This window comes from Dendropsophus ebraccatus, chromosome 10 (assembly GCF_027789765.1).
Source record: "Dendropsophus ebraccatus isolate aDenEbr1 chromosome 10, aDenEbr1.pat, whole genome shotgun sequence".
In the NCBI taxonomy this organism is placed as follows: Eukaryota; Metazoa; Chordata; class Amphibia; order Anura; family Hylidae; genus Dendropsophus; species Dendropsophus ebraccatus.
In genome coordinates, this window is record NC_091463.1 from 96401666 (window position 1) to 96411819 (window position 10154).

A 10154-nucleotide genomic window follows, 5' to 3' on the forward strand; every position below is an offset into this window, starting at 1 on the left:
GTGGCTGCAGCACTTGTGATACAGACAGCTTCCCCCAGTGTAATGTCTATTCTAATGGTAACATGTAATATATAGACATCAGAGTGGTTCAGTATCTGCATGCAGCAGCCTTAGTGATATGTAACTGTGCCGGGACCAGAGCTTGTGCAGCCCTGCAGTTGTTAAACCTTAGGGCCATGTTAAACCTTAGGCTTTATTCCTAGTTCCATATTTACGGAACGTGCATGGAAAGTGGGAATAATGTGTTACTGCTGCCACCCAATGTAAAAAGAAATAAAATAAACTTTAACCCCTCCCTCTCCTTCTCTGTTAGTGTCCGGGCTCTACAGTTCAGCCTGCTCCATGATCGTATGGTGAGGAGCAGTTCATCCCGGCTCATCCCTCCATATGAGAATGTCTCTCCACCCAAACCCCTGTCTGTTCTGCTGGCAGAGAAAGCGGCTCAATTTCAGGAATACACGGGATCCTAACCTGGGCCCCTGGTATCACATCTGAGGACTGCAGTGTCCCAACCAGCTGACGACCAAAGTACCCCACTGTTACCAGCTGACAACCAAAGTACCCCACTGGTACCAGCTGACAACCAAAGTACCCCACTGTTACCAGCTGATGACCAGACTGCCCCCATATTAGTAGCTGATGTTTTGTTCTCAGATATAGTTGTTTAGTTGTGTCTGTAATACGAGATATTGTTATATAACTACCATCGTTGCCAAGTGGTGTCTGCACAGGGAGAAGGTGAGAATCGCCCCTGCCTCTAAATAAATCTGTACTTTCTGGTGATATGAATTGCTTCTTCTTTTACTGTATTCTATGAGATGCAGCTTCGCAATGCAGAGTTACTAGTTTATTCTATGAGAGGTAGCTTCCCTCTGCAGGGTTACCAGTGTATTCTATGAGATGCAACTTCACTCTGCAGAGTCACCAGTGTATTCCATGAGTGGTAGCTTCCCTCTGCAGAGTCACCAATGTATTCTATGAGATGCAGCTTCGCTCTGCAGAGTCTACGGTGTATTTTATGAGATGCAGCTTTGCTCTGCAATGTCATCAGTGTATTCTATGATATGTAGCTTCGCTCTACATTGTCAACAGTGTATTCCATGATATGTAGCTTCGGTCTGCAGAGTCAACAGTGTGTTCTATGAGATGCAGCTTCCCTCTACAGTCACCAGTGTATTGCAGAGTCACCAGTGTATTGTATGAGATGCAGCTTCTCTCTGCAGAGTCAACAGTGTGTTCTATGAGATGCAGCTTCCCTCTACAGTCACCAGTGTATTGCAGAGTCACCAGTGTATTGTATGAGATGCAGCTTCTCTCTGCAGAGTCAACAGTGTGTTCTATGAGATGCAGCTTCCCTCTACAGTCACCAGTGTATTGCAGAGTCACCAGTGTATTCTATGAGATGCAGCTTCTCTGCACTGTCACCAGTGTATTCTATGAGATGCAGCTTCGCTCTGCAGAATCACCAGTGTATTCCATGAGTGGTAGCTTCCCTCTGTAGAGTCACCAATGTATTCTATGAGATGCAGCTTCCCTCTACAGTCACCAGTGTATTGCAGACTCTGCAGAGTCACCAGTGTATTGTATGAGATGCAGCTTTTCTCTGCAGAGTCAACAGTGTGTTCTATGAGATGCAGCTTCCGTCTACAGTCACCAGTGTATTGCAGTCACCAGTGTATTCTATGATATGCAGCTTCTCTGCACTGTCACCAGTGTATTCTATGAGATGCAGCTTCGCTCTGCAGAATCACCAGTGTATTCTATAAGATGCAGCTTCGCTCTGCATAATCACCAGTGTATTCTATGAGATACAGCTTTGCTCTGGGATCCTCTCTGTACAGTGCTATGCCAGATGCTGGGAGGGGGCAGCCTCCTATGTATCATGTCACCAGCACTGAGGTGCATTGTGACTAGTGATCTGCGAACAGATTCGTCAGCGCTGTTTTTTTTTTGTTTGTTTTTTTATACACACAATACAGAGGTCACCTTTACATATAATAGAATCAAATCATTTAAATAAAGATACAAAGGGAGTGCAGGAGCTGCTTTTATTTGCAGATGATTCAGCCATTGTACATAGAATCAGAAAGTGCCTATAAGTGCTGGCTGAGCCAGTCACCCGCCATTCTCTGAGTAAGGGTAAAGCCCCTATTACACGCGCCAGCAATGAGGGGGCTAAGACCGGGTGATCACTAGATTGTCCGGGCAGCCTATAGAACATAGCGGCTGTCTGCTCCCGCCGCTCCTATTCCATGGGGCAATCGCTGTTATCCTGATCGTTGATTTTTCAATGTGTTGAAAGACAACGATCAGCCAACATCGTGCATGTCGACTGATCGTTGTCTTCTATTACACGAGACGATAATCGGCCATAACGGCTGAATGCGGCCGATAATCGCTTTGTGTAACAGGGCCTTGAGAGGTGCATGGAACCCTCTGAGATATAGAGTAGAAGGTGAAGGGACGGCAGGACAAGTTTTAGGAATAATATAAACCTGAAGAGATGAGTCTTTAGGGCAGGCTTTAGGCTATGTTCACACTACGTAAGTCTCCGGACGTAGTGCGTTCCGTGAATAAGCGGCCGGAGACTTACGTAGTTTGCGTACAATGGAAAGTATATGATCTACGGTCGCACAGTTCACACTACGTACGAACTTACGCCCGGATTGTACGCGCCGCCGTAAAAAATGAGCCAGACCGTTGTTTGAGGACGAAAAAAATCCGTAACTTACGACCGTAGCGTAACATGCGGTCCTGTATGCAGTGGTGATTTCTTCATTTTTGCAGCTTTTTGTGCCGATCCAAAAGGTTCTGTGGGGTGTCCGGGGCTAGGCGAAGATTTCCAAGTAAAAGACCGCTGTCAGATCGCTACGTACGGCGCTCGGGAAGCGTAAGTAGACTGCGGGCGTAAGTTCGCGCTCCGTACGTAGCCGGCCGCAAGTAGCGTAAATCCCCGGCCGGAGTTTACTGCGTATATGTCCGGCCGCGAAAATATGTGCCCGGACATATACGCAGTGTGAACACAGCCTAAAACTGTGAGTGTTGGGAATGAGTCTGATGTCTTTGGTAAAGCGTCCAGAGAGCTGGTGCAGCACAAGAGAAGTCCTGGAGGCCGGAGTGGGAGGTTCTTATTATGGAAGATGTTAGTATAAGATCAGGTCTGGATAAGGATGTCAGCAGACATTGTAGAGTCAGAATATACTGGGGCTGGTCGGCACATATCCTGGATATTCGGCATATGTTATGGACAGCCAGCTTACATCATGGATAGTCGGCAGACACCATGCAAGGTCGGTACATATAACAGTGAATATTCTTGGCGGTTTCATCCAATTATATTGAATTAGGAAATCGTGATATCAACCCTTATGCTATTCTGATGAGGTGATAAGAGGCCAGAGACTCCCTACACCAGAAAGACTCCATACACTACACCGTACACCAGAAAGACTCCACACACTACACCGTACACCAGAAAGACTCCACACACTACACCATACACCAGAAAGACTCCACAATACACCGTACACCAGAAAGACTCCACACACTACACCGTACACCAGAAAGACTCCACACACTACACCATACACCAGAAAGACTCCACACACTACACCGTACACCAGAAAGACTCCACACACTACACCATACACCAGAAAGACTCCACAATACACCGTACACCAGAAAGACTCCACACACTACACCGTACACCAGAAAGACTCCACACACTACACCGTACACCAGAAAGACTCCACACACTACACCGTACACCAGAAAGACTCCACACACTACACCATACACCAGAAAGACTCCACAATACACCGTACACCAGAAAGACTCCACACACTACACCATACACCAGAAAGACTCCACAATACACCGTACACCAGAAAGACTCCACACACTACACCATACACCAGAAAGACTCCACACACTACACCGTACACCAGAAAGACTCCACACACTACACCGTACACCAGAAAGACTCCACACTACACCGTACACCAGAAAGACTCCACAATACACCGTACACCAGAAAGACTCCACAATACACCGTACACCAGAAAGACTCCACACACTACACCGTACACCAGAAAGACTCCACAATACACCGTACACCAGAAAGACTCCACACACTACACCATACACCAGAAAGACTCCACACACTACACCGTACACCAGAAAGACTCCACACCGTACACCATACACCAGAAAGACTCCACACACTACACCATACACCAGAAAGATGCCACACCGTACACCAGAAAGACTCCACACTACACCGTACACCAGAAAGACTCCACACTACACCGTACACCAGAAAGACTCCACACTACACCGTACACCAGAAAGACTCCACACACTACACCGTACACCAGAAAGACTCCACACTACACCGTATACCAGAAAGACTCCACACACTACACCGTACACCAGAAAGACTCCACACCGTACACCATACACCAGAAAGACTCCACACACTACACCGTACACCAGAAAGACTCCACACCGTACACCATACACCAGAAAGACTCCACACACTACACCATACACCAGAAAGACTCCACACACTACATCGTACACCAGAAAGATGCCACACACTACACCGTACACCAGAAAGACTCCACACACTACACCGTACACCAGAAAGACTCCACACTACACCGTACACCAGAAAGACTCCACACACTACACCGTACACCAGAAAGACTCCACAATACACCGTACACCAGAAAGACTCCACACACTACACCGTACACCAGAAAGACTCCACACACTACACCATACATCAGAAAGATTCCACACACTACACCGTACACCAGAAAGATGCCACACACTACACCATACACCAGAAAGACTCCACACACTACACCGTACACCAGAAAGACTCCACACACTACACCGTTGTAACCGGTTGCTTTTGATAATAGTCTGAGAAGGCCATAACCACACAGATTTATAGAAAAATAAGAGATTTATTACAGAAAACAATACTTAGCTGCAGTTACAGATGGTACAGATGCATAGATGTTCCTTCCACAATGAAATGGGGAGCCCCATTGTATATTATGGACTAATATACACCCATTTTGCTCGATGACAGGGTGCTGGGCACCTTCCATCCATGGTCCCAGCTGAGGCTGACTAGAAGCTACATACCCCCGATCTTTATAGTAAGTTTGGGTGGGGGGTGATGTGCTTCCAGAAATGTCTATGTAGACCACTGATGACCATGAATGGAAGTTTCCCAGGCTTTGTACATGTTTATCAAGCACAATGTGGTTGTTCAATTTCAGCTACATGCATTTGGACAATAACAACAACTGTGTCCTCCAATGTTGACACTACTGGGGAGGTTTATGGCCGAACAGTTGACATAACAATACATCTGCCTATTCCCATGCACATAGCTAAATACAAACCAATCCCACTTACACAGCCAGCTAAGATAGATAGATAGATAGATAGATAGATAGATAGATAGATAGATAGATACAAATAAGACATGAAAACACTACATTCCTTCCTATCACATGAATAAGACACTTTAACTATCTGAAATAAACCCATCCGGTTACACTCCACCCCTTGTCTTATTGATGTGATTTAAGGAAGTTACAAAACATTATTTGTGATGTCATAGATTTGGTATCATCCTCATTTGAACATGTAATTATTCACATACTATTCTCTTCATTTTATACTTCATCTCCTGTTTCTAAACCTTTGTGTAATAAACTAAGCTTGAGACCATGACAAGTACATATAAGTAACCCCTTGGTCCATAATGGACATGAGGTTGCTGTAGGACAATATTTCACTATTTCTTATTTGTCTATCATAGAAATTACCTCGGCACTGACTGGGCTAAAAACCAAAACTGGAAAAGACTGGTGTGCTGGATTATCAGTCATAGCATTGAAAAAATGTCTCTTTAGTTGTTAAAAGTCTCTTTTGTTACAGTCTTTGCAAGTTGATTGGTCTGTCTCAGTCCTTCCCCCTCCTCTCTCTCAGGTCAGGGGGGTTGCAGATATGGCTAGAGGTGCAGACTCTAGAGCCCCTTTCTGTGGCAGTGCTGTGCCGGGTGAGGGCCATCTTTCTCCATCATCTTGGCATCTTGGCACCTTGGCAGACAGTCATCTCAGGTTGTCGCCTCTTCAGGCTCCTCTGCACTTCCTCTGAAGATGGAGTTAGAGACAGACCATAGCAGATAAACATTCAAGCTGTATGGGGTGGGCTCAGCAACTCAGTCTCAGTCACACAAGAGCAGAATATCATGACTTGCAGCGTCCTTGGTGGCTCTTGTATCTCTTTGTTTGTTCTTCACCACCCCTTCATTACATGAATGAAACAACAGTAACAAATGTCACACTCTAATTTTGTCAATCCAACACCTTCTTGTAGTAACATTGCCCAGTCAGCACCTGAGGATTTCTGTTCTAGAACAAACAAGACAAACACACATTGTCCTCCTATATGCCTCTAGTCATTCTACCCTTATTGCTAAATACTCTAAGGTTCTCAGGTATCTCATCAATATCATGTACATATTTCTGTTATAGCAAGAGGGAGTATAAAACATGTCAACTTTCTTTTACCATCTGTCAAATTTGATTCAATTTAGTACATTTCATTTTAGATCATATCATCTATAAATTTTCACAATGCAGGCAGGTTACTTTTACATTTTTTATCTGTCATATAACCCCAACATACAACTCACAGAACTCTACATCAGTCTGAGCCATCCATACATACAGGTAATATTCACATACAGCTCATAGAATGATCTAAATAGATCACTCTATTGCTTTCAGCTGAGTTCAAAATCGCTGCGCAAACGTTTAGAAACATATAACATATGGCAGTACAGACAAACAATAGACATACATGGGCCCATTCACAACAGTCTCACAGGAAGCGCAAAGTCACTTCCAAAAAAACAAAAACAAAAGAGTTCTTATCAACTCTAACTGGAGCTCCAAACAAAAACCAAAAACCTAAATGCGCATTTTTATTCAGTCTGGTGTCTCACTGAACTACAATCCCCAGTATAACCAAACAACACATGTGGGTAGTACTACAAAAAAGAACATTAAGTTTTACTCTGGCCAGGACTCAACAGGTGATATCAAACCTGGCTTCTCTGCTAGGCTGGCCACTTACTCCTGCAAACAAACAAATCATTAGTTGTAATTAGGGGAAGAAAAAACATTAGCAGGAGGTGTCTCTTCACTTCTGTTCTTCTCTCAACAGCTGCAGAATACAAAACAATAAGGAAAACACAACATGTACACAATACAAAAGTACTGACATTTGGCCAATTTGTTACCACGTGGATTTAAATGAATGTTAAAGGATATCCATTACATCACAGGTTATACACATACTATATATAGCAATAATCCAAGAACCTGCAGATAAAACACAGACATATTAGTTATATCATAGATTAAATAATCCCATGAAGTCCTCATGTTCCATCAGACTAACCTTTATCTGACTGGTCCACATACAGAAAATACAAACACTAAAACAATGGACAGAGGACAACACTTTGTACAGAGATTAAGTCTATAAATCTCACCACCAGATAGCCATCAACTTTCCTTCAAATGACAAACAGAGTCCCCAACTGATATCATTCTAGCCAATATATTTATGTTCTTCATTAGTTTCAAATGTGAATATCTAGTAATATTAGACTTGTTGTAAAAACTCCACCAACTCCATGCTACTACTATAATCCATAGATCAGCTTCAGAGACTGAACACAGACTGTTACCTGACAAGCTGCTGCTCACCTAGATACAGAGATAGAAAAACTTTTCTGCAGTGCAAATACACATGCAACGTCATATACGGACCATTACAACACAAATATACAAGCCTTCATTTGGCTGGAAGTTACACTTTTCACTATCACACTTTACCTTTTAAACATTCGTCGTTCCAATACCGGTAATACAATAACATCCATTCTTATCGGCCAATAACACACAACTTCTACTCATCCTCTTTGCAAACACATTACTACAGGTTTCACATCTCTCTAACTCTTACCATGAGTTACTTCAAACCTATAAAACAACACACTGCGACCACTCATTGGCCAAAACCTGGTGAGGAGCTGCTCCCACCCTACAATCTCCACATCCATGAAGCCCACTTGCTTCACTTCTTTTTCTTGTATGTCTCTCTCAATTCGCGCCAGCAGACAGATCCATCCCACATCTGCTGCGGTCTTCCGCCATTCAAGAGACATAACAAGGCACCACCAGCCGACTGGGGTCTGTCAGCTGAAATGGTGTCACCATCTCGAGTGCTGGGTGCCCAGGGTCGCGAACTACACACCCACCAGGGGACTGGACTCTCTTTGTCATCTACCCCACAACTACACATCTCAGCTAACACATACATTATATTTCTATTATATAGTTATAGCAATTCCTGGACTATTATCCCACTTCTGACACCATTATGTAACCGGTTGCTTTTGATAATAGTCTGAGAAGGCCATAACCACACAGATTTATAGAAAAATAAGAGATTTATTACAGAAAACAATACTTAGCTGCAGTTACAGATGGTACAGATGCATAGATGTTCCTTCCACAATGAAATGGGGAGCCCCATTGTATATTATGGACTAATATACACCCATTTTGCTCGATGACAGGGTGCTGGGCACCTTCCATCCATGGTCCCAGCTGAGGCTGACTAGAAGCTACATACCCCCGATCTTTATAGTAAGTTTGGGTGGGGGGTGATGTGCTTCCAGAAATGTCTATGTAGACCACTGATGACCATGAATGGAAGTTTCCCAGGCTTTGTACATGTTTATCAAGCACAATGTGGTTGTTCAATTTCAGCTACATGCATTTGGACAATAACAACAACTGTGTCCTCCAATGTTGACACTACTGGGGAGGTTTATGGCCGAACAGTTGACATAACAATACATCTGCCTATTCCCATGCACATAGCTAAATACAAACCAATCCCACTTACACAGCCAGCTAAGATAGATAGATAGATAGATAGATAGATAGATAGATAGATAGATAGATAGATAGATACAAATAAGACATGAAAACACTACATTCCTTCCTATCACATGAATAAGACACTTTAACTATCTGAAATAAACCCCTTCCGGTTACAACCGTACACCAGAAAGACTCCACACACTACACCGTACACCAGAAAGACTCCACACACTACACCGTACACCAGAAAGACTCCACACACTACACCGTACACCAGAAAGACTCCACACACTACACCATACACCAGAAAGACTCCACACACTACACCGTACACCAGAAAGACTCCACACACTACACCGTACACCAGAAAGACTCCACACACTACACCGTACACCAGAAAGACTCCACACACTACACCGTACACCAGAAAGACTCCACACACTACACCGTACACCAGAAAGACTCCACAATACACCGTACACCAGAAAGACTCCACACACTACACCGTACACCAGAAAGACTATACAACCCCATACACCAGAAAGGTTCCCTGCTCCACTCCCTACAGCAGATGGACTCCAGGCATCAATAAAACTTGCTACTCCAGATTGACTCCCTACACCAGAAAGACTATGATAGGGTTATTATAAGAAATACCGTATATACTGCGGTTATTATAAGAAATACCGTATATACTGCGGTTATTATAAGAATTACTGTATATACTGCGGTTATTATAAGAATTACCGTATATACTGTGGTTATTATAAGAATTCGTTTCTGGAATTAATATAAGGTTTAATGCTGTAGTTATTATAGGAATCATATGCTGTGGTTATAAGAGCTATATAATAAAATTATGATCTGGTATCATAAGGATCATATGATGGGATTATTATAAATATTATATACTGGGATTATTGTAAAGATAGATAATGGGATTATCACATGATGTGGTTAATATAAGGACTACATATATATATATAGGGATTTTTATAAAGATCGTATACTGTGGTTATTCTTGGATCTTTATAAAGCTAAATATATAGAAGGTTTCTTGTCCGCCTCTCCTGCCATCCACAGTATGGCGACCTCGCTATAATTCGCCACTCACAGCATGGCCGCCAGACAACCACAAGAGGGCGCCATAGTCACATGTTCCGCTCT

General features: G+C 43.3%; 1 protein-coding gene across 3 annotated transcripts in view; it reads left to right on the plus strand.

Moving 5' to 3' along the window:
* The window catches only part of MEIOSIN (meiosis initiator), a 21149-nt gene extending 20374 nt beyond the window's left edge, over positions 1 to 775 (plus strand). For all 3 annotated transcript variants that reach the window (XM_069985591.1, XM_069985592.1, XM_069985593.1), the window contains one exon: positions 314 to 775. In XM_069985591.1, the coding sequence (XP_069841692.1) occupies positions 314 to 470 (157 nt within the window). In that variant the 3' untranslated portion in view covers positions 471 to 775. The remainder of the gene's footprint in view (positions 1 to 313) is intronic.
* The last annotated feature ends 9379 nt before the right edge of the window (positions 776 to 10154 follow it).